At 36.9% G+C, this 25,728-nt stretch overlaps 1 protein-coding gene across 1 annotated transcript in view; it reads left to right on the plus strand.

Annotated features, from left to right (window-relative positions):
- Nucleotides 1-25,728, plus strand: part of LOC150100847 (voltage-dependent calcium channel type A subunit alpha-1-like) — a 1,659,894-nt gene that overhangs the window by 1,082,092 nt on the left and 552,074 nt on the right. The window contains exon 33 of the mRNA XM_090401918.1: nt 5,533-5,649. Coding sequence (XP_090258044.1) covers nt 5,533-5,649 — 117 coding nt within the window. The remainder of the gene's footprint in view (nt 1-5,532; nt 5,650-25,728) is intronic.

Raw genomic sequence — 25,728 nt, forward strand, 5'->3', positions numbered from 1 at the left:
TTCCAACACTCGTGTACCATCTGCATTCAATAAAGTTATTCTTCCACATTCATTCTTTCTTTTGCTTGAGACATAACGATAAAATTATTTTGGATTGCCTTTAGCTTGTGTGGCCAATTTCTTTTCATACTCCGTTTTTGCTTTTCTCACAATACTCGTTACTTTTCTGACCTGAGCTTTATACATTTCATAACTCCTCTCACTCTTATTCTCACGATATTCTTTCCACATCAACTTCTTCTTGTGGATCTCTAGCTTAATAAGGCTGCACATCCATTTCACTTCCAACCTATTTATTCTTCAAACACTAGGGATAAATTCAGATACCGCCTCATTCAAGCACTTTTTCAAAGATTCCCATGCATTGCTGACATTTTTTCCATTCAGTAACTGATACCATGGGACCAAAGATAGTATTCTTCTAAGTTGATCATAATTTCCAGCTTTGTAATTTAGCATGTAGCCTGATTTAATCAGAGCTTCAATACAACTAGATACTTCCCAAGAAAGAACAATATGATCACTGTCACCAATTGGTGGTAAAATAGCCATATTCTTAACAGAGATCCCTTCTTATGCTATGAGCAAATCCAACACTTTTTGACCTCGAGTTCCTTCTTTCACATGCTTCTTGAGAAAGTTATCTCGCAACAATTCAATAAATTCCTGTTCTTTCTGATTATGAGATTTCTCTTCTACCCAATCAATGTTTGGAAAATTAAAGTCACCCATAATGATCATTCGCTTGATACCCATAAGGCTAAATTGGCGATGCATTTCTTTGTCCCCTACAACTGAGCTGCCAGGTCTGTAGCAACACCCCCACCATATTGCATTCTATTAACCTCCACCTCACACCAAATAGACTCAAACTCATCGCTACATGGAACATTGTTACCCTCATTATTTTCTTGTATTTCTACCCTAACTGGACTTAAGTCATCTGATATCATTAGTAGCACTCCCCTCCTCCTTCTCTCCTATCTCTTCTGTCATTCCTAAATATAGTATATCCGTTACACTCGATCCCACTTACCATATCTGATTCTGATAGCCAGGTTTCACTGATGCCAACAATCTTAGGCCACATCGTATTCAATAAAGCAACAAACTCAACCTCTTTGTTTCTAATGCTCTTAGCATTTGTGTATAGACATAATAAATTACGACCTAGCCTATTCTTATAATTAGATATACAATGTATTTGTTCTTGTTCTAGAATTTTCTCTTTTCCCTCCCCAGACATACTTAAAAGGTCCAAACCCAAAGCATATTTTTCCACTCCTTCGCCACATACATAACTATGTTCAAAGGCATTCATATCTTTATCTCGTTTGTATACCATAGTTGAACTTTCACACACATTTTCCTCATTCCTCCCTTGATGATCTAGTTTCTCTGACTCTCTGCATTAAGTCTCATATCAAGAAGTAACTTCTCCAAGCTTCTGATGCCAAATGAATTCAAGTGCAGGCCATCATTCTTATACAAATCTTTTCTGCCATCAAGCACAGACCCCACACATCTAAAATCCTCACATCCATATCTTCTACATAGCCTGCGTGTGAAATCATTTGCTATCATCCCCCTCCTTCTTAACTCAGTACTATCATATCTAGGTAGTAATCCTACAATTTTTATTCTTTCTTTAAACAGACTTTTCATATCTTCTCTCATACTATGTTTGTCACCACTTAAATTATTTGTACTTACTAGCACTACCATTTCTTTTACATTTCGTTTTTGGTTTTCAATTACGTTTGTCATATTTTTAATTTTCACTCCCAGGAAACTAGAAGTGGTGACTCTCTCTCAGCAAGCTCAAATTTTAAAATTAAGTCACCATACCATATGACCTCTTTTTTTCTTAGATTTTAGCTGACTTACCTTGTTGTTATCAATATTTTGATTACCAAGTTCAGTATTTTCCTGCCTGTTGTTGTTCTCATCCTTTTTCTTATCCTGTCGAAGTTTAAACAAACGTTTTTCCATCTTTTCCAATTCCCTGGTTGATTTCCTAATAATTTCTTTTAACTGAGCTATTTCTAATGTCAGCATATCCTCATATAAATTATTATCATCACTGCAGCAGTGTTTTTGTTCAGGACAAACGCTCTCCTCTGTAGCAACTTTAGCTTTAGTCACTGCCTTGTTATGATGAGTTTTTGGCACCATTTTCAAGAATAGTAAAAACTAATAATTTCTCTGAAATTATGTTATAAAACACTTGAGTACAATAACTACACTAATAAAACTACAATAATATACTAAAAATACACAATTGAATCTAAGAAAATACTTAATAAATCAACAAAAATCACAAATCTCTCTCTCTCAGGAGATTTGTGATTTGTAATATATCACAATACTTTTGAGTTTGCTATAAATTTGGTTGTATTCTGCACTAGAGACAAAAGTTTATGCAAGATAGGCTTGTGGTATGGATAAGAGAGTGACCAACTGGGAGATATCTGAAAGTAATATGTGGACATTGCCAAATCATGAGAAAGAGGTTACCAGTGGAGTATCACATGGTTCTGTGCTTGAGCAATTGTTGTTCAACATGTATATTAATAACATTGGGATTAGTTTAGATAGTAATATACATTATTTGATGAAGATGCAACCTTAGGAAAGGTAATGAGTGACATCATGGTAATAAGTTCATCTGAATATAACTGCAGCCTTCCTTTTGAGTATGATATGTGGATGATGTTTTTGCTATTTGGCTGGACTAGATGGGGACAAGAAGATGTGATAGAAATATACAAGTTAGTAAGAGGATCCTACAGTACATATAAAAGCATGATTTTTTCAGATTATGGCAGGGGAGTGTAGAAGTAAAACATGGGATCATCCCTGGAAGCTGATCCACCAGCAATTATTTTGTCAAAAAATAGGAAAAAAGTCAATGTGGTTCTAAAGCAACAATTAGTAACTGACAGTTAAAGGACTGCATGTTTTGTAAATTAGTAAAATGACAAAAAAACAAAGAAGCAAATATTTGCTATCATATACGATATACATTATATTATATAAATAAACTTAATTATTCTTTAATTCTTAACAATGTTACTTTTTGTCATGTTGATATCATAAAGTCACTTACAACATTACACAAAACATTATTATTATTATTATTATTATTTTCAAACCTCAATGGAGTTGCAAGACTCATCGTGGGAGGCCCACCTTAGAAAAAAACAAGGTCTGTCTCTTTGAACTCATTGATTGTTCATGCTCTCACCATTCTATCAGGCAGTACATTCCACAGTACAAACACCCTCCATGCAAATAAAGTATGCCATACCCTCTTGCTCACAACTTCTAGAGATGGCACCTTGTCCTTGCTCCTTCCCCCTCTTCCAACATAAGAACTCCCTAGTGTCAACCCTGTAGCTACTACCTCTCAAGAGTTTAAGTCTCAATCATATCACCTATCCATCTTCTATCCTCCAAATCCAAACTGCAGTCCACATTCGATCAGCCTATCTTCATAACTAATATTGTACAGTCCTGTTACCATCTTTGTTATCTGCCTCTGCACTCCTTCCATAGTTAATTTATCCCCTTCAAATCTTTGGGACCAAATTTTAACACAATAGTCCAGGTGTGGTCTGATCCAGGCTTTATACAATGGAATAACAACTATTTTATCTCTACAGGTCAGCATCCTTCTCAGTATTGCAGCAATCCTCTGGGTTACCTTCACCACCTTTGCAATATGTTCCCTGAATTTCAGGTTTATAGCAATCATCACCCCCCCAGATCGCTTGCTCCCCTACTTCCTCCATTACAATTCCTCAACAGAGTATCCAGCCTCCAGTTTTTCATCCCACAAAACAGGTATATGAGAATTAAGTTAATTAATCACATAATTAAGAGAACATGTACAATTGTAAATCCTATAGACAAGAGTAACAACTGTACAGCTCTCTCTCTCTCGCTCTGTCTCTCTCTCTCTCTCTCTCTTTCTCATCAAATGGTAGTTTCACCGAATGTCCAACCAAGACCTTAAAATACAGCCTATTTACCTTAAACCATTGCACCTTGCATTCAAATTTACTCTATATATTCACAAATTGCACACTCTTTGCTTCATACAACCCAGCCCAGTCATACCATTTGTTATCTCTGCTCTCCTTTTAAACTTACTATTGTGATATCTGGACAACAAATTAACCACATTCCTACTACATTATTATTCTTCACTTCTTCACTTTCTGTAACAACTTCCTCAAATTCCTTTCAATTTTTTTTTACATCCTAAGTTATTTGTGCCTACAACCAACACTGATACCTTCATTTCTTCTCTATAAAGTTTCCTTTATTTGTCTCATTGTCAGAGTTTGAAAAATCATGTTTTCTGCACCATGTTATTCACATATACCTCTAATAATTAAGATCTCAACATTATTGTTCTTTGATACTTTCACCTTACTGGCTTCCTTCCTTCCTCCCTCTCATTCATGCCACTTAGTTGCTTCTTCGTATGTTTAGTTTTCTCTATTTCACTGCATTTTACTCTTCTGAACTCTTATCTGTATTTTTCACACTCTGTTTTATGACTGACTCACATTTCCACCATCGTTTGATTACTTTCTGTCACACTGTTTTCTTTTTTCAAATATTATACCTTATCATCACACTTCTTACACTTCCCTCTCTCTCTCTCTCTCTCTCACACACACACACACACACACACACACACACACACACACACACACACACACACACACACACACACACACACCATAATGCTCCCACTCTTTTCATTCATCATTCACTCTATAAATATTTAGTTCTGGATGCATACATAAAACAATTTTCACAGCGCATCCACTAGAAAAGTCAAATACAAAACTTGATCCTTGAGCTGAAGCTTTTCACACTACAGACCTACATTCATATATGAGCACCATTTTAATGAAATTTTTTCATGCCACACACAAAACAATTCCTTTAATCATTATAACACATAAAAAAAGCACCATTACGGAAAGTGGCTACAGAATATGTGTGATGTAAACACTGTTTTCTTAGCATGGTAAATAACATCACAGATACTCTAGCACAATGTTGATGACAATTTCTGGTGGAGTTTTCTATATGGTTGAGTTAATAACAAAATGAGAATTATTTGTCTTTAAAAGCATAACATATAAGAGATATAGTTACAGACATTTGGAGAGCAAATTTCTGATAATTTTTTGTCACTACTCTAACTAGAAATTTCACTTGATAGTAACTTCCAAGTTCATTTCACAATGGTAGTAGGATTTTGACAAGTAACTAATTTCACAACCTAGCTGCACTTCACTGCTGCACCTGGGGATGGTAGGTAGATAATGAGTGATTGAAAGAGAGAGAGAGAGAGAGAGATTCTCGTATATTTATATGTTAAAGTTAAGTAATATTCCATCTGATTTTTTTTCAGTAATAAATGTATCTTATATTTTTATATTGGTCATGAAATGCTATGAAAATTCAAAATGAGAAAGTTTAATAATTCCTAATTTTTAATAATGGCAGGTAAATTTCTTCAATGTTGGATTTCTTCGTCTCTTTCGAGCAGCACGTTTGATAAAATTACTTAGGCAGGGTTATACGATACGAATACTATTATGGACATTCATTCAATCTTTTAAGGTTAGTTTAATTATACTTATATTTTTTAACTTAAATTTTATGACAAAATAAACATATTTTCAATGAATATTTTAGATGTAGCATTAGAACAAATTTTGGATCAAATAAAACATTGATCAGTTCATGAAAGTTTTTATTTCTTTAAGTTCAGCTGCTGGCCTTGTTGGCTGAGTGGTTAGCACGTTGCTCTCCAACGACAGTCTGTGGATTCAAATCTCACTGTGGGCATGGATGTTTGTGATTGTCTTTAGGTTGGAGATGAATTTCACTGCCAGTGTGAGACCACATTCCTACTTATTGGAAGGTGGAAGTGGTTTGAAAAAGCTCCATGTTTGATCTCTAGAGATGGGTTTCTGGATTATATCAAAATAAATAAATAAATAAAAATTCCAAATAAATAAAATAAAAAGCTATAAAAATAAACAAATAAATAAAAATATCAAACCAACCCTTAACCCACCCACAGTACTAATGTGTTGTTGGTTCACAATCTTTTTGTAGGTGGGAGTTACATAAAAAAAAATGTCATCACAATTCAACTTCTGTTTGTAATTGATACCAAATTTTATTTCATTTGAAATTGAAACTGAGATGAAATTTTTTCTTGCCAGGTAGTCCAGCTGGTCTCTAGAGCAGTGTCCTTGGATGGTCTAATCTTTGGCCTATTCTAGTACTCAGAATAAATAAATAAATATACATGTATTATTATTGTTGTTAACATCAGACCTCCACAGAGTCAAAAGACTCATAATAGGTTTAAATATTGTAAATTGGGTAGAATTGACTTAAAAAAAAAAAGTTACTGTTTATTCCTGATTGGCAAGGAGACTAAAATGAGACTACCTTTAAGGTAGTCTACAAGGACTCTGTTTCATAATTGCATTTCAAGTGTTGGATACTTGAGCTATATATATGGAACCAGTTTTGTCTCTCAAGCTTTTCTTACTGGCACTCAATAAAAAAAAGCTTGAGAAATAGGATTTAAATTTTTTTAAAATACCTGATTTAAGCCAAGTATCCATATTAACTCTTATTCTGTTTTGGCAAATATTTTATATAAAAGATTTTAAAGGTTCAAGCAGTTATTATTTGCATAAACACTTAGAAGTGCCTACACACACAGCATTATAATATAATAAGTTCAGTTTAATCTTTATCCAAGTGTGAGCAAACAAAGTTTGCACCTGAAAGTATCTTCAGGACTGAGCTAAGGTGGTGCAACACCAAGGCAACTTGTTGCAAAGGTGGAAAAAGCTATCATCACTCCTATTGCAGTATCTCCCATAATGCAAAGCACATTTTCTTGCAGATATATGTAATGCTATGCATTAAGGCAAGGGCCACTACCAACACCGGTTTCAACCTTTATTGAAATCTTGTCAGTGGGAGCCAGGCCCAGTAGTGGAGACACCAAGGCAGAAGCAATGAGAAGTCATCCCTACCTATAGGAGTTGCCAAAAGGTGTACAACCTTATTATTAAATTACTCCAGATTCAGAGACAGAAGATACTTTCAGGTGCAAACTTTGTTTGCTCACACTTGGATAAAGGATTAAACTAAACTTATTATATTATAGTCTAACCAAGTGAAAAATAAACTCTCAACATCTTTCTCTGAATCCGGAGTAATTTAATAATAAGGTTGTACACCTTTTGGCAACTCCTATAGGTGGGGATGACTTCTCATTGCTTCTGCCTTGGTGTCTCCACTACTGGGCCTGGCTCCCACTGACAAGGCCTCAATAAAGGTTGAAACTGGTCTGGATAGTGGCCCTTGCCTTAATGCATAGCATTACACATATCTGCAAGGAAATGTGCTTTGCATTATGGGAGATACTCAGATAGGAGTGATGATAGCTTTCTCCACGTTTACAATGAGTTGCCTTGGTGTTACCTTAGCTCAGTCCTGAAGATACTTTCAGGTGCAAACTTTGTTTGCTCACACTTGGATAAGGGATTAAACTAAATTTATTATAGTCTAACCAAGTGAAAAATAAACCTTCAACATCTTTCTCTAAATCCAGAGTAATTTAACAAAAAGGTGGCCCACCATTTGGCAACTCCTGTAGGTAAAGATGACCTCGCCATTGCTTCTGCCTGGTATCTCCACCTCTGGGCCTGGCTCCCACTGAAGAGACCTCAATGAAGGTTGAAACTAGTCTGGGTAGTGGCCCTTCCCTTAATGCATAACATTATACATATCCACAAGGAGATGTGTTTTGCATTATGGGAGATACTGAGATAGGAGTGATGTTAGCTTGGTCCACCTTGCTATGAGTTTCCCGGTGTTGTACTACCTTACCCCAGTCCTGAAGATATTTTCAGGTGCAAACTTTGTTTGCTCACACTTGGATAAAGGATTAAACTAAATGTATTATATATATATATATATATATATATATATATATATATATATATCCTTACCACATATCTCCTTACCTTACATTTTCTTCCTTTCTTATTCTCCTATGTCCTAGATTTTGCAGATGACATTCACTTACTCTGTCCTCATAGTGGGTATTCTCTACCATCCCTTGAGGGGTATATATTAGGAATTTGATGATGATGAGAGAACATCATTTATATGTAGGAGGAAAATTATAGGTAAAGGTACTGAGCCCTGGCATAATACTCTAGTATTGGTGGAGTCATTCAAAGAGAGGAAACCATTTGTCATGACACCTAGTGAACAACAACCAGACAGAAATCTGGCAGGCCACTTGCAAAAGATTAAAGGTAGATCATAAGAGGATAGCTTGGTAAGCTAGTCTCTTTGCCAGAACCAACAGAATTCCCAAGAATCAAGGATGATAGTGTGAGTTTCTTCAGATGTTGACTAAGATATCTGTTGTAACATGAGAGTAATGAATCTATATTGGGAATGACTTGATTGGTGGGCTTGTAGGAGATGGAAATTCTATTGGCATGAAAAGATTTCTTGATAGTTATGCTGTTGGAGGTGCTGTTTTTTTGGCAAAAAGCCAAGGAAATTATGTAGTAGGTGCTTCTTTGTATTGTGAAGGTGGTTTATCTTTTTGTCTATACAAGTGTTGGAGGGAAAGAATAATTCCATGAGGTTTGCATCATCTTTTCATGCTGTTACAATACTACAATCTGGATATCATCACAGAGGCAAAAAAACATGGATGTGAAGAAGTTACATCCAAAATAGCCTTTGCAGAGGACCAAATAATTTTAACTACTATTGAACGGGAGGAAAGTTTTCTGCTTTTTGCTGACCTGGTTGGCCATGCAGTCAGCATATCAGCTCTCCAACCAACAGTCTGCAAGTCTGCATCCCACTGTGGGCATGGATGATTGTGAATGTTTTTTGGTGGAGATAAATTTCCTCACCCAGTGTGAGACCAGTGCCCTGCTTATTGGAGGCTTGAAAAAGTTCCTTGTTTGTTTTCTAGAGCACAGAAAACAAACAAGGATTGTTTGATTTCTGTCTGGATTATGTAAAATGTATAAAAATACGATACAGTATTTTATATATCACATCTCATCTCATCTTCCTTTCCCCCTCTTTTACCTTGAGATGTCGAGGGTTTATTAATTATTGGACCTCAAACCGTTCACGGGATAAGGTGGTCAGCCCTACGCCTGCTGTATTCTATATCCATAGTGTTGAGTTCTCAAGGCCAATTTGCTGGCTTTGTGGGATGAAAAACCCCAGGATAAACTGGGGAAAAAACCCTACTGTCCATGCCCAAGACTGACTAACTTGGCTATGGCTGAGGAAGATCTTTCAGCTCCTCACGTCACTGACGAGAATAGAACCTAGGACACTACTTCCCCAGGCACTACCAGACAAAATGCAAAAGATAGTGATGGCCATACGACCAAGAATGATAGCCAGAGGAGTAAACATGAGAATATGAATGAGGAAAATGTTATTTTGAATGCAGAAATTATTTTAAAAAAAAAAGTGAGTATAATTGCAGAAGCAGAAATCAGCCTGACTGATGAAGCAAGAGTTGACGTGACTGCAATAATAGAAGAAAGTCTGATGCATAGAGAAATAGCAGGAATGATTGCTCGTATGCAAGATTGAAGAATGAAATGATTAAGATGAAAAATTATATCAGGCATATACAAAATGAAAGTAGTAGATGTATGGTGGATAAGGACGGAAGAGTGTGAAAGCATAAAATGAAAGATAGTGGAGAGAAAGAAGTAGTAATTAACTCAAGAGTAGAACTATATGAAGATTTTATCCTAAAATGTGTGGTGGATAAGAGGATTCACAAGGTCTGCTTTCCAGGAGGGAGAATAAACAGGATTATTGAAGTACTGGATACGGGAAGGAAGCATGCAAAAGGTTAGTGATTACGGCTGGAACAAATGATTTGGTTGGGTATATGAAGAATGTGAGGATGGATATAAGGAGATTACTGAGAAAAGTGAAACACAACAGTGTGGTAGTAAGAGGAGGTTGTATGTTGCTCTGGTATGACAATGATCAGTTGTGGTAGAGAGTAAAGAGAAAGGAGTGCACTTTTTGAATGTGTGGGATAAGTTTGAGTGAATTATCTGGAAAGGCTGCAGCTGGGAAGAATGGAGATGAGAATGTTTGAACAGTAATGCAAGATGGAAAGGGAAACAAGGTAGGCCAAGGAAATCATGGAGACACAGTGTAAGGATGGTAGATTCTGAAAGCAGTAATTAATGCATATATCTGGATGGTCAGTGCAGGAATGGAATGGCTTGGAATACATGGTGGGTAGTTCAGTCTGGGAGGTGGGCCGAGAGTGGAGACAAAGAAATATATAGGCAACTTGGTGTGATTTCAATTATGGCAATATTAATTGGAAAGAAGAGAGAGCATCAGGGAATAAGGAAAAGGAATTTCTTGAATTCTTAAGTGATAGCAGTCTTAATCAGTATGCAAAGGAAGGTACACAAGTTTTAGGAGTTTTAGATTTGATTATATCATCAGGGGATGTGATTGCGAATGGAGTGTCTAATCTTCCCCTAGTTGGTGAGAGTGAACATGAAATGATCACATGGGTTGTAGCCACTCATATGAGAACTTCTGTGATGTAAAGATATATGTATAACTACGAGGCTAGTGATTATGAAAAGCTTAGTTGACAACTGGGAGCTATAATGTGGAAAGAGGAGATGAGTGAAAAAAAAGATAGATGTTGCTTGGACATTAATCAAGAGCTATTTAACAGCAGCAATGTCTGAATATATTCCAAAGGTGAAAAGTCTAAACAAGATAAGAGTAAAATAGATGAATGAAAAGATTAAGGATGAAATCTGGAAAAAGAAGGCACTATGGAGGCAACACAAGATGAATGTTGGTAATAATCAACTACATGAAGAATACAAAGTGTAGGCCAGAAAGGTGATCAGGTTGGTAAAATAGCAAAACTGCAATATGAGAAGAAATTAGCCAATCAAGCTATGAAAAGTCCTAGTGAGTTTTTTGATATACTGCAAGTAGAAGAAAAAGTGGTTATGGGAGGATAATGCTAGATAATGACACTGACAGATTGGTAACCAATTCAGCAGATATAGTTGAAGTATTCCATGAGCACTTTATCAGTGTATTTCATCCTCATGAAGGCAACTTCATGGAAAACTAGGTGTAGAGGATATAGTGGAGAAGACACTGATGGTGAATGAGCAGGTGGTATATTTACATAAACTTGATGTTAATAAAACAATAGTACTTCACAATATATCGCCACATATCTGGCAAGAATGCTCCATGCAATTCATGGCACCTTTGGCATACCTGTTTAATATGAGTATTACAACTGGGCTAGTGTCCTAAAGGAATGAAAGGTGAGACAAATTGTTCCACTTCACAAAAGGGCATAAGACTGGGTCTGCAAATTATATGCCACTGTGTGTGTCTTGGGTTGTGATTATGGTGTTAGAAAAGTTGGTGAAGCCTGGGATCAGAAATGGGTCAATAATAGCAGTATTCTTTGTGATGGTCAGCATGCATCTGTTAGGAGAGGGAGGTTGTGTTTTAGCATCTACTTACATATTAAAATATGTGACAAATTCACTTGTTAAAGGAGATGCATATGCAGTAGTGTACTTGGATTTTTCAAAGGCCTTTGATAGACCTTTCTATGACAAGCTAATAGATAAATTGAAGAGAGAATGTGTCGTAAGATTCAGAAGGTGAATTGGATTGGATGAGGCAAGAAATGAAATGGATGCGGAATGAAATTAAGAGAATTCAGGTCAAAACTATTAAAATAAATCATGATGGCATGAAAGAGTTAACGAAAGATGAGCGAGTGGCGTTGTATGGCGACTCCATTATTAAAGGTGTGCTAGAGGATAAAATGCACAAGGTATGTTTTCCAGGTGGTAAAATGAGTAGAGTGATTGAGGCATTGGATATGACACGGGAGCAAACAAAAGAGTTAATTGTATTAATTGGTACAAATGATTTGAGAGACAAAGAGCATGTCAAAATGAATATCAGGAGACTGCTTGGAAAGATAAAAGAGAATAGTGTGACAAGAAGGGTAGTCAGTGTGTTGCCTAGGTATGATTGTGGTGAAATGAAGCAGAGAGCAAGGATTATGAATGATATTCTGGCTAAAATGTGTGAGGAGATGGGAGTACAGTTTGTTAATGTGGAATGAGTTTGAGGGACGAAGTGAGCTGTATGGGAGCGATGGACTGCATTTGAGTGGTTATGGTGTGAGTCGCTTGGAGAGACTGCTGCTGGAAGGTAGAGAAGTCAACAGAGAGAATGAATCAGATCAAGAGGGGAGTGATGTGGAAGAGCAGGAGAGTAAGACAGGAGAGATTGAAGAAGTAGATATGAATGGGGAAGTGAGTGGTATGAGTATAGACAATGAGAGAATGGGTGTGCAAAAGGAGCAGGGAAACGGGAAGGCTCAGGGTGGACAGGGGTACACAGCGTGAGAAAGGTGGATGCTCCAAGAGGAGGTGAGAGCATGTGTAGGCAGGAAAGAAATGGGATGACCAGGGATCAAGAGGAAACAGATGGAATTGCAAAGGGTTCTAAAATGAATAAGCAGAAAGGGAAATGGCCCCAGTCCAGCATGGAGAGATCACATCGAGTGAGTAGTATCAGTGGAACCAGCTGTAGATCCAGAAATGAGCTGTTGTGTTTGTATACCAATGCTAGAAGTATAAGAAACAAGGCGGATGAAATGGTTGCACTAATTGCGTCTGTGCACCCAAAGATTGTCAGAATAAGTGAGACATGGTTAGATGAGGACGACATCCTGACAGGAATAGAGATGGAAAGGTATGATGTGTTTCGTGAGGACAGAAGGGGTAAAAAGAGAGGGGGAGTGCTATTGTTGATAGAGAAAGGGTTATGTCCATACAAGGTAGAGATGCAAGAGGGAAATAAGGCCAGTGGTTTTGAGGCAGTATGGTGTGAGATAAATGTGAATAGAATCAAATACTTGGTGGGATGTTGTTATAGACCTGGTAATGTGGATGGTGGTGATAGTGAAATGTATAGTCAAATAAGCCAAGCAAATAAGAAAAGGGTGATCATTATAGGTGATTTTAATTATGGCAATATAGACTGGAATGAAGAGATAGCAACTGGAAGTAAAGAAAATGAGTTTCTTGAGTTTTTGAGTGATAACTACCTCAGACAGTATGTAACAGAGGGCGCACGAGGATTAAGGGTCTTGGATTTGGTCATCTCATCGATGAATGTAATTATAAATGAGGTGTCAAATCATCCACCAGTTGGTGAAAGTGACCATGAGGTGATTACCTGGGTGGTTGCCAGGTAATCACCTCATGGTCACTGCTGACAACTACAAAGGGAGGGGGGGGGATTATGAAGCGCTCAGGAGAGAGCTTGCAGGTGTAGCATGGAATGAGGAGTTAGCTGGAAAAGAGATTAATGCAGCTTGGGGGGATTTTCAAAAACTATTTAGTAGATGCAATGTCTAAATGTATACCATGGGTGAGAAGGTTAAATAAGGTAGGTGTGAGATGGATGAATAAAGAGATTAAGCATGCGATACAGAGAAAAAGGGCATTGTGGAGGCAGCATGAGAGAAGTGGAAGTAACCAATTTCATGAGGTCTACAAAGACCAGGCAAGGAGGGTGACTTGGTTGGTGAGAGTAGCTAAAGAGAGGTATGAATAGCAATTAGCTAATGAAGCCAAATAGAATCCTAGGGAGTTCTTTCGATATGTAGCCAGCAAAAGAAAGAATGATTATGGAAGGATGACATTGATTGGAGGAAATGGAATAAAGACAGTTGTTGCAGAATATGTGGTGGAGATACTTAATGAGCAGTTCATAAAGATCTTTCAATCTTGTGAATGTGACTTCATGGGGAGATTTAGAGCAGTTGATGATGGGGAGGAGAGACTGACTGTAAGTGAGCAAGAGGTGTTTGGGGAGTTGAGGTAACTAGATATAAATAAGGCTGTGGGACTTGATAATATATCACTGCATATTCTGAAGGAATGTGCCAGAGAGTTGACACCTGCCTTGACATTTTTTTTAATACGAGTCTTGCACTTGGTGAAGTTCCTAAAGAGTGGAAGGAGGGCAAGATTGTGGCACTTCATAAAGGAGGTGATCGAACTCAAGCATCAAACTATAGGCCTATCTCTGTGTCAGGTGTTGTGGTTAAGTTGTTGGAGAAGCTTGTGAGAACTAGGATGCAAAGTTGGGTTGACAACAATGGTATAATCTTTGATGGACAGCATGGATTTGCTAAAGGAAGGTAATATTTTAATAATCTACTTACTTATTACAATAAAGTGACTGCTTCCTTGGACAGAGGAGACGGATACACAGTAATATACTTGGATTTCGCAAAAGCTTTTGATAGAGTACCTCATGATAAGTTGACAGTCAAACTAGAGCAGATGGGGTTGGATATTAGATTAGTGCATTGGATTGGAGACTGGCTATCTGATAGGTATCAACAAGTTGTGTATGGGGGTGCGATATCCAGGAAAAGGAAAGTCACTAGTGGAGTGCCTCAGGGGTCTGTTTTAGGGCCATTAATATACAAGTTACTATTTAACTTGTATATTAATGATATTGGCAAAGATTTGGATGGATGGAGATATTCAGTTGTTTGCAGATGATGCAAAGTTAGGACGAACCATAAAGAGTAGTGAAGATGTTGTGGCCTTGCAAGAAGACTTGAATAAATTGAGTGATTGGTCAAGCAAATGGGGATGTGAGTTCAATGTTGCAAAATGTAAGGTTTTAAAATTTGGAAAATAAAGATGGGATGCAGAATTTATGCTTGGTGAGAATATATTGTTGGAAGTAGAGGAAATGAGAGATCTGGGGGTGATAGTGGATAAGGATCTAAAATTTAGGGGACACATCACCAAAATTGTGAAGACAACACAAAGACTTCTGGGAATGATGCGGAGGACACTGACGTGTAGAAGTAGGGAGATTCTTGTTCCATTGTATAAGGCTTTGATTAGGCCACACGTTTACTATTGTGCCCAGATTTGGTCACCGGGTTTTCAGAAGGATGAAGAGATGTTGGAAAGGGTCCAAAGGCGACTGACTAAGGTAGTTTCTGACCTCTGGAATGTTGAGTATGAGGAAAGATTGAGAAGATATAATTTTCAGAGTCTAGTGGAGAGAAGGAAGAGAGGAGATATCATAGAGACCTACAAGTTGGTAAGGGGTTGTTATAAGATCAATAGTGGAGAAGTTCTACAGAGAATAGTGGGAGATCAAGGGAGAACCAGAGGTCATCCCTGGAAACTGTATAAAGAGGGTGTGATTAGGGTAGTGAGAGGCAGGTTTTTTTCATGCAGAGTTGTGAATGATTAGAATGCCTTGCCTGAGAGTGTGGTGTCTGCAAGGAGTTTGAGTGTGTTTAAGACATGGTATGATGAGATGTGTGTGTGATAAAAGTACCTCCCAGATGAGTCTTTGACTCCATGAGGTCTTTTTTTTTTTTTTTTATTGATCTCTCAAATATTTACATATTTAAAATAATCATCTTGAGTAACATTCAATATATTATTTAACAATGTTCAGCACTAAGCGCTGCATATATACTTCATTTTCTACAATGATGAGATTTCAAGAATAATGATGATGATAACATAATTTTTTCCTTTTTTATAAATAATAATCATATTAATAATTTACAATTATATAATTCACAGTTGCACAACTTAAATGATATTACATGTTACGCTTCACTTTTTTTTCTTCGAAGTTTGAGAAAGTGTCATTATACACAGCTACACATATACAATATAAATATTATATGTTCTATTTTGCACAAACATACTAATTGAGAGAGAAGAGAACGAATGATTATGCATACAAATTTCTGCATTTGCTTATAATGATTACTTGTAGATGAGTGAGGCAAGTTAATCCCACCTACTTCGAAGCTTGAGGTTAGGGTAGTGAGAGGCAGGTTTTTTTCATGCAGAGTTGTGAATGATTAGAATGCCTTGCCTGAGAGTGTGGTGTCTGCAAGGAGTTTGAGTGTGTTTAAGACATGGTATGATGAGATGTGTGTGTGATAAAAGTACCTCCCAGATGAGTCTTTGACTCCATGAGGTCTTTTTTTTTTTTTTTATTGATCTCTCAAATATTTACATATTTAAAATAATCATCTTGAGTAACATTCAATATATTATTTAACAATGTTCAGCACTAAGCGCTGCATATATACTTCATTTTCTACAATGATGAGATTTCAAGAATAATGATGATGATAACATAATTTTTTCCTTTTTTATAAATAATAATCATATTAATAATTTACAATTATATAATTCACAGTTGCACAACTTAAATGATATTACATGTTACGCTTCACTTTTTTTTCTTCGAAGTTTGAGAAAGTGTCATTATACACAGCTACACATATACAATATAAATATTATATGTTCTATTTTGCACAAACATACTAATTGAGAGAGAAGAGAACGAATGATTATGCATACAAATTTCTGCATTTGCTTATAATGATTACTTGTAGATGAGTGAGGCAAGTTAATCCCACCTACTTCGAAGCTTGAGGTTAGCTTTTATGAAGAGAGTGGGATTTAGCCTGCACTCTTTGTGTTGTTGCTATTGTTTATGTATGGGATGTAGGCATTGGATGCTAGTGATTTGTGATGTGTATATTAGTGTTAATGGTTTCTTAACTTTGTTGGTATGTTTTCCAGAGTTCGTTTTTTAATGTTCTGTAGTTATCTACGTGTTTTAACTTTCTTGGTAGGTTGTTGAGTTGCGTGGGTATCTGATGTGATCTCACAAAAGAACTGTATGAGTTGTTGAAGGGTGTGGGGATGTAGAGAGTTTTTGTAGGTCGTGTTATACGATATGTGTCTCTGTTGTTTTGATAGCTGATGTTGAAGTAATTCCTTGTTAATGTCATGTAGTGTTTCAGGTTTTTAATGCTCAGAATTCTGTGTATCGCCATGTGCTTGTCGGATATTGGTTGTTGGATGTAAGGTATCCAGATCACTGTTGACACGATTTTCCTGTGTAGTGTTTCTAGTTTTGTTAGGTGGCCGTTTGGTGTATTTGTATAGACTGTTATTCCGTATCTGAGTAGGGATTCACAGATACTGATATAGGAGTTTTTTATGTTGGGTGGAATAATGTCTAACTTGGAAGAGTTTTGCTGCGATGATCCGGAGTTTGGTGTGTAGGTATTCTATGTGTTTTGTCCATTTAAGGTGGGATACAATGTTTAATAATAATAATAATAATAATAGATGGGATTAAATAACATACTAGCGAGTTGGATAACTGATTGACTGTCAGCTAGGTATCAGTAGGTTGTGTATGGAGGAGTGGTATCCCAAAAGAGGATAATCACTAATGGAGTGGCAGATAGATCTGTTTTGGGACCATTATGGTTTTATTTTACATTAATGATATTGGGACTGGTCTAACTAGAGATATGCAGCTGTTTGCTGATGATGCAAAGTTACAAACTATGAAAACTAGAGCAGCTGTTCTGGCCTTGCAGGAGGATCTGAATAGACCATGTGAGTTGACAAATAAGGGGAGCTATTTGTTTATTGTTGCAAAGTGCAAGGTTTTGAAATTAGGTAGGCATTGTTGGGATGCAGAGTATACAATTAATGAAGACATTTTGAAGGAGATGGAAGAGATGAGAGATCTGGAAGTAATGGTGGATAGAAACTTGAAGTTTGGGGATAACATTGGTAAAATACAGTGTAAGACCCTCACACTGGATTATGGCAATAAGGAAGAGCACATCGTCATGCAGAAGCAATGAGGTTTTGGTTCCCTCTGTATGGGATTTGATTACTCCACATATGGACTACAGTTCACTGATTTGGTTGCCTAGTTTTCATTGGGTGAGGATGCATTGGAGATGATCTAGACAAAGTTTACTAATTGAATGTCAGGTACAAGGAAAAATTGATGGAATGTAATTTGCAGAACCTTATGAATATAATAAGAAGAGGGATATGATTGAGATATACAAGTTGGTGAAGGTTTGGTGAACTCCTGATTAGCTTTTTTGTCTCAATCAACCCCCCCCCCCCCCACTAAATGAACAATGTTTGATATCAAGGATTGGTCGCAATGTGTTTTTAGCTCTGTGAAGGTCTGATAATAATAACTCTTACCACACATTTTTCAAAGAAAAATATATCATGACTGGAAATGGAAGTTTGAGTTTTTAAATATAAGACATTTTTCTCATTTACAAGGAAAGCTTGCTATGCAATTTTTCTTTCTGTAACATTTAATCATTAATAAATAGAATTAATTTTTAAGTAATAAAACTGAATGAAAATACCATTATACAAAATTATTTGATCCTTCCATGTGTCTTATCAGATTGCATCATGACCAAAATTCACTGTCAGGTGCATGTCATTTACTCTTTTAGACTGAGAATGTCAACTTGTTAATATCCAATTTTTGAATCAGATAAAGATCCAAAAATGTCTGCTTGAAAATTTTTCACAAATTATAATGATAATAATAATTATTATTATTTCATGGGTATCTCCATGGAGTCTGAAAACTCATTGCAGAAGACCCACACTGACTCTGTCTGAACAATGCCCATCACACCTCTCTTTGAGCAGATTCACTGACATTGCACTCACAACATACTCTGACAACCCATTTCACTTATTCACTACTCTCTATGCAAAAAATCTTTTCTTCATACTTGCTAACCACACTCTTGCTCAGTTTATAGAAATTACCACTAGTTCTTCCCCTGTACTGCTAGTCATGTGCTGAAAAATTTCCTTACCATCAATCCTATAAAACACTTTCAACTAACCACACTCTTGCTCAGTTTATAGAGATTACTCCTAGTTCTTCCCCCTTTTCCCACTAGTCGTGCTGAAAAATTTCCTTAACATTAATCCTATAAAACACTTTCAAAAACTTATATGTTTCTATCATATCCACTCTTTTCTGTCTATCAGCCACCTTCTGCAATCAACAAATCCTCAACCTGGTTGTCATAGGAAGCATTCCTCACACAACTCATCAGTTACCGCTGATTCTCTCTACCACACCACCTGTTATTATTAACATCAAACCTCACTGAAGTCAGAGTTCATTGCTGGAGGTACTCTCTCTCACAGAGCTCATCAAACTGTGCCTTAAACACATTTAATGTGTCTGCATTCACAACACACTGAGGCAATACGTTCCACTCACCAATCATTCTCCATGCAAAGAACTGGTTCTTCACTCATTTGCCTTCCTTATATCGTTTCTGGGGATGGACCTTGTTCTACCCACCCTCTCCCCACTCCTCCTCCTATTTATAAGGTTATATAAACTACATTCCTTCAATCTGTTTTTATATCTCACATCTCAAATTTCTTCTCTCTGGACCTTTTCTTTATCCTCATCACCATGAACACCAGGTGACTAAATTTGGGCACAGTAATCTATATGAGTCTGATCAAGCCTTATACAATGGCACTATTATCTCTTTATTCCTGCAAGTCACAGTCCTCTACATAATGTGATGACTTCACAACTTATACAATGCAGCCTCTGAATTTCAGGTTCTTGTCTGCCACCACTCCCTGATCTCTCATTTCCCCTATCTCCTTCAAAGTTTCTCCACAAAGTGTGTACTTTGCATCCTATCATTGCTTACCATATTTCAAAACCTTACACTTTGAAACATTGAACTGACAGGTAATTTCACTTACCTGCCCATTCATATAATTTGTTCAAGTCCTCCTCTAAGGTGACAACATCTACTTGACTGTGCATTGCTCTCCCCAAGTTTGCATCTTCTCCAAACAGTTGCATATCCCCATTTAAACCCATTTCAACATCATTAATATACAAGCTAAATAAGAATGGCCCCAGTATTGACTCCTGTGCTGCAGTGACTTTCCTTGTTCGGGACGTAGCATCCCTATATACAACTTTCTGATACCTATCTGACAGCCATTCATCGATATATTTCACTAGTCTATTATCCATTTCAATTTTTTTTTAACAGTTTGTCTTGTGGCAGATCATCAAATGCTTTTCAAAAATCTAAGTAAAACAATGTATATGCATCTACCTTTCCCAATAGTTTTGTCACCTTGTTATAGTACGTAGGTAAATTGGTAAAACATGATCTCCCTTTAACAAAGCCATGCTTTTGTTAAATGAGAATTCTGCTATCAACATATTTCTGTATCCAAGCTTTCAGTAATCTCTTTTAATACCTTAACCACGACTCCAGATATACAGATTGGCCTATAAGTTGTATACAAAGCTTTATCACCATATTTGTACAGGGCAACAATTTTGCCTTCTTTCTTGCCCTTTGAATAGGATCTGTCTAAGACTTTTATTAAACAATCGATGTCAGTGCTACTACTAACTCCCTGAAATATTTCCTTAAGTCACATGGCAATGCGTCATCAAATCCTATTGCCTTATTGACATCATGCTTATTTAATTCCTCATATGCCTCCTACTCACTCACTAACAATTAAGCCATCCTCTCCTATTTCTACATGTGAGTTTCTTGTGATTTCACCCTCATGAGTATGAAATGCCATCCTTGTAAATTATCAAATCATTGTAATCAATAATTCGACACTGTGTTTTTCAGTAACTGAGTATTACTATGAACTCCTTTGGTGACTTTTCCTTTATTATTATTATTATTATCCTAAGACTCCATGAAGTCAAAGACTCATCTAGGAGGTCCTTTTTTCATACACACAACTCATCATACTGCACCAAAAACACACTCAAACTTTGCAGACACCACCCTCTCGAGCAAGGCATTCCAATCATTCACAACTATGTATGCAAAAAACATGCTTCTCACTCCCCTGTTCACACCATCCTTATACAGCTTCCAGGGATGACCTCTAGTTCTCTCCTGATCTCTCGCCATTGGTAAAACATCATCAACATTGATCTTATAACAACCCCTTACTAATTTATAGGTCTCTATCTTATCATAGGTCTCTACCCTCTTCCTCCTATCCACTACACTTTGTAAATTGCACCTTCTCAACCTTTCCTCATATTCGACATTCCAGAAATCAGAAATTACACTAGTCAGTCGTTTGAAAACCAGAGGACCAAATATGTGAATAGTAGTCCATGTGTGGCCTAATCAGAGCCTTATACAATGGAATGAGAATCTCCTTATTTCTACAAGTCGGTGTCTTTAGCATCATTCCCAGAATTCGTTGTGTTGTCCTCTAAATTTTAGATTCTTATCCACTAATACCACAAGATATCTTATTTCCTCTATCTCCAACATTATATCCCAACCAAGCATAAATTCTACATTCCATCTTTGTTTCCCAAATTTTAAAACCTTACATTTTGCAACATTGAACTGGCATCCCAATTGCAGCACCCATTCACTTAATCTAATTTATTCCAACTTTGCATCATCTTCAAATAACTGAATATCCACAACCAAATATCATTAACATACTGGTTAAACAGCAATGGCTATTTAACATTGCTGTTTAACCTAAAACAGATCCCTGAGGCACACCACTAGTGACTTTCCTCTTCCAGGATATTGCTTCCCCCATACACAACTTGCTGATACCTATCAGATAGCCAGTCTCCGATCCAATGGACTAATCTAATATCCAACCCCATCCTCTAGTTTGACTCTCAACTTATGATGTGGTAATCTATCAAAAGCCTTTGCAAAATCTAAGTATGCTACTGTGTATTCCTCTTCTCTGTCAAATGAAGCTGCCACGTTATTGTAATAAGTAAGTAGATTACTAGATTAGGAAATCCATGCTGTCGTCCATCAAAGATAATACCATTGTTGTCAACCGAATTCTGATCCTGATTCTCACTAGCCTCTCCAACCTTAACCACAACATCTGACACATAGATAGGCCTATAATTTGATGCTTGAGTTCTATCACATCGCTTATGAAGTGGCACAATCTTGTCCTCCTTCCACTCCACTGGAACTTGACCCAGTGCAAATTTCATATTTAAAAAAAAAAATGTGTCAAGGCAGATAGCAACTCACTGTCACATTCTTTCAAAATACATGATGATATATTATCAAGTGCCACAGCTTTATTAACATCAAGTTTGCTCAATTCCAAATATACCTTTTGCTCACTTACAATCAGTCTCTCTCCTCCCCATCATCCACTACTCTCAAACTCTCCATGATGCTACATTCACAAGAATGAAAGACCTTTATGAACTGCTTCCTTAAGTATCTCCACTATGCCTTTTGCAGCAGTTGTTCTTATACCATTTTTTCCCCAATCAATGTCATCCGTCTCTAATCTTTTTTTTTTTTCTGGCTACATATTGAAAGAACTCCGTAGGATTCTTTTTCGCTTCATTAGCTAACTGCTGTTCATACATCACTTTTGCTACCCTCACCAACCAACTCAACCTCCTTCCCTGTTCTTAGTAATTCTCATGGAATTGATTATAACCACTCCTCTTATTCTGCTTCCATAATGTCTTTTCCCTCTGTAATGCATACTTAATCTCTTCGTTCACCCATTTCACACCTACCTTATTTATTCTTTTGACACTTGATATACATTTAGACATTGCTTCTACTAGACAGTTCTTCGATATTCCCCAAGTTGCACTGATCTTCTTTCCAGCTAACTTCTCCTTCCATGCTAAGATCCAAAGGCCCTAAGATCCAAAGAAAATCCTAGGGAATTTTTTTAGCAATGTGGCCAGTAAGAGGAGAAATGACTGTGGAAGAATGATATTGTGGAATAAAAATGGGAATAGAGTGACTGATGCAGAGGACATAGTGGAATTGTTCAATGAACACTTTATTGGAGTATTTCATCCTGGAGGAGTAAATTTTAATACTAGAGGGATAGGGCAGGTTCGAGGTTTAGAGGTGCAGAAGGAGAACATGTTCCAAATACTGAGTACTCTGGATGTCAATAAAGCTGTGGCACTGGATGGTATTTCACTACGAGTTTTGAGAGAATGTGCTAAGGAACTGACAGCTCCTTTGACCTGGCTTTTCAGAGAAAGTCTGGCTACAGGAAAGGTGCCAAGTAGATGGAAGGAAGATAGTGCCATTGCATAAAGACGATAGCAGACTGGAAGTGTCTAATTATAAACTAGTTTGGGTGTCATCAGTAGTTGTTAAGATCTTGAAGAAATTAGTTAGGAACCATATACTACACTGGGCAGATGTGGGTAATGTTATCTGTCAGAGTCAACATGGATTTGTGAGGGGGGGCACTCTTGTTTCTTGTTTTAGTGATATACTAGGCTTTTATAATAAAGTTACAAGAGCAGTAGATGAGGGAAAGGCATATACTGCCATTTTATTGGATTTAGCGAAGGCATTTGACAGGGTACCACATGATAAGCTGATATTTAAGTTGTAGCACATGGATCTGGATGTCAGAGTGGTCAACTGGATTCAGGATTGGCTGTCCAATAGGTATCAGAGAGTTGTGTATGGTAGGGCAATATCAAGGAGTCAGAGGGTTACAAGTGGGGTCTCACAGGGCTCAGTACTGGGACCTATATTATTTAACCTTTATATTGATGACATTGTCAGTGGATTGCAGGGGCGGGGGATATTCAGTTGTTTGCAGATGATGTGAAGCTGGGAAGGGTTATTAGTAATAGTGCAGATGTGGTAGTCATGGAAGAGGATTTGAATAAGCTATACAGATGGGTAAATGAATGAGGGAGTGTCGGTTTAATACAGCAAAATGTAAGGGCTTCAGGTTTGGGACACATCAATGGGACACTGCATACTCTGTTGGAGGAGATATACTGGAGGAAGTAGGGGAGACAAGAGATCTGGAGTTGATGATTGATAGAAACCTGAAATTCAAGGGACATATTACAAAGGTGGTGAAGGTAACACAAAGGATTGCTGCAATAATGAGAAGGACACTGACCAGGAGAGATAAAAGAGTTATCAGTCCATTGTATAAGATCCTGATAAGACCACATTTAGACTATTGTTCTCAGATTTGGTCCCTAGGATTTGAAGGGGATAAATTAACTGTGGAAAGGGTACAGAGGCAGATAACAAAGACAGTTTTCAGGACTGTACAATGTTAGTTATGAGTATCGGCTGAGGGAATGTGGACTGCAGAGTTTGGTGGATAGAAGAAGTAGAGGTGATATGATTGAGACTTTTAAACTTATGAGAGGTGGTTACAAGGTTGACACTGGGGAGTTCATTCACTTTGTTGAACAGCAGGATGGAGTGATGACAAGGGGCCATCCCTGGAATTTACGAAAGGAAACTGTGAGGAAGAGGGTGATGAGTGGTTTCTTTGCATGGAGGGTGGTTGAACGGTAGAATGCATTGCTTGATAGAGTGGTGAGAGCGAGATTGATCAATGAGTTTAAGGAGTGGTACGAAAGACTTTGTGTTTCCTAGGAGAGACCTCCCACGTTGAGTCTTGATAGACTTGTGTTTCCTAGGAAGGAACGCCTGCGACGAGTCTTTTGACTCCTTGGAGGCCTAAATAATAATAATAAGTATTGTTATTATTATTATAATAAAATTATATTCACCTCTATCTCACACCATACTACCTCAAAACCACTGACACTATTTCTCTCTTGCATCTCTACCTTGTGTGGACATAACTCTTTCTCTACATCAATAGTATTTCTCCTCCTCCCTTTTTACCCTTTCTATCTTCACGTAACACATCGTACCCTTCCATCTCTATTCCTATCAGGATGTCATCCTCATCCAACCATGTCTTAGTTATTCAAACAATTCTTGGGTGAACAGACTCAATTTATGCTCTCATTTATGTTCTAAATCTGAATAATCTCTATTAAGAGTTCAATGAACTTTTGTCAGTGCACAGTGAATCAAGATTCTTCAAGTAACTCACACTTAACCAAAAACAAATTAAAGATTCAATCAGAAACTATACTTGTTGTTGCTCTTATGTAGTTTCATTCGATTATAATCACAGAGAATATTGTAGATTTTCCATTTCTTCCTTATTATCACAAATTTATAACTCCCCTTCCTAAACGGTGTTGTGTTTAATACTTTGTAAATCAGTTGTTAAGTGTGATTTAATCAATGAATGACAAAAATCTCAGTTAAAATCTGCCAAAAAATTAAACAATGAATTTATTTTTCAATCCTTTTTCATACAATTAATGCTTCATGTTTTGTTGTAGTAAGGAAATTTGTGTTTTCTTTCATTGGTCCTTCATCCCTTCCTTGGTGATCCTCCTTTTTTTTATTATGCAATTATCTTATCATTTTAACATAATTCAAATACTTCATCGTATCTGTCATTCAAAATCAAACAGTGAATAGGAGAAAATAATGAAACTTTTCTGTAGTAGTAAAAGTAAAGCACTGATCACAAATATTATGATACCATGGAATGAACCATGGAATGCATTGCCTGATGGAGTGGTGAGAGCGAGAACAGTCAATGATGCATTTAAGGAGTGGTATGATAGATTTTGTGTTTCCTCCCTCGATGAGTCTTGATAGACGTGTTTCTTAGAAGGGACCTCTTACGATGAGTCTTTTGACTCCATGGAGGCTTGAATAATAATAAATATAAAAAAAAATAATAATAATAATTAAACTTTTTGCAAACAAATTCTCATTATGTAATAAAATCATTATAAAAG

The sequence above is a fragment of the Typopeltis vanoorti genome, chromosome 12 (assembly GCF_054136105.1).
Source record: "Typopeltis vanoorti isolate ZY-2024b chromosome 12, IOZ_Tvanoo_1.0, whole genome shotgun sequence".
NCBI lineage: Eukaryota > Metazoa > Arthropoda > Arachnida > Uropygi > Thelyphonidae > Typopeltis > Typopeltis vanoorti.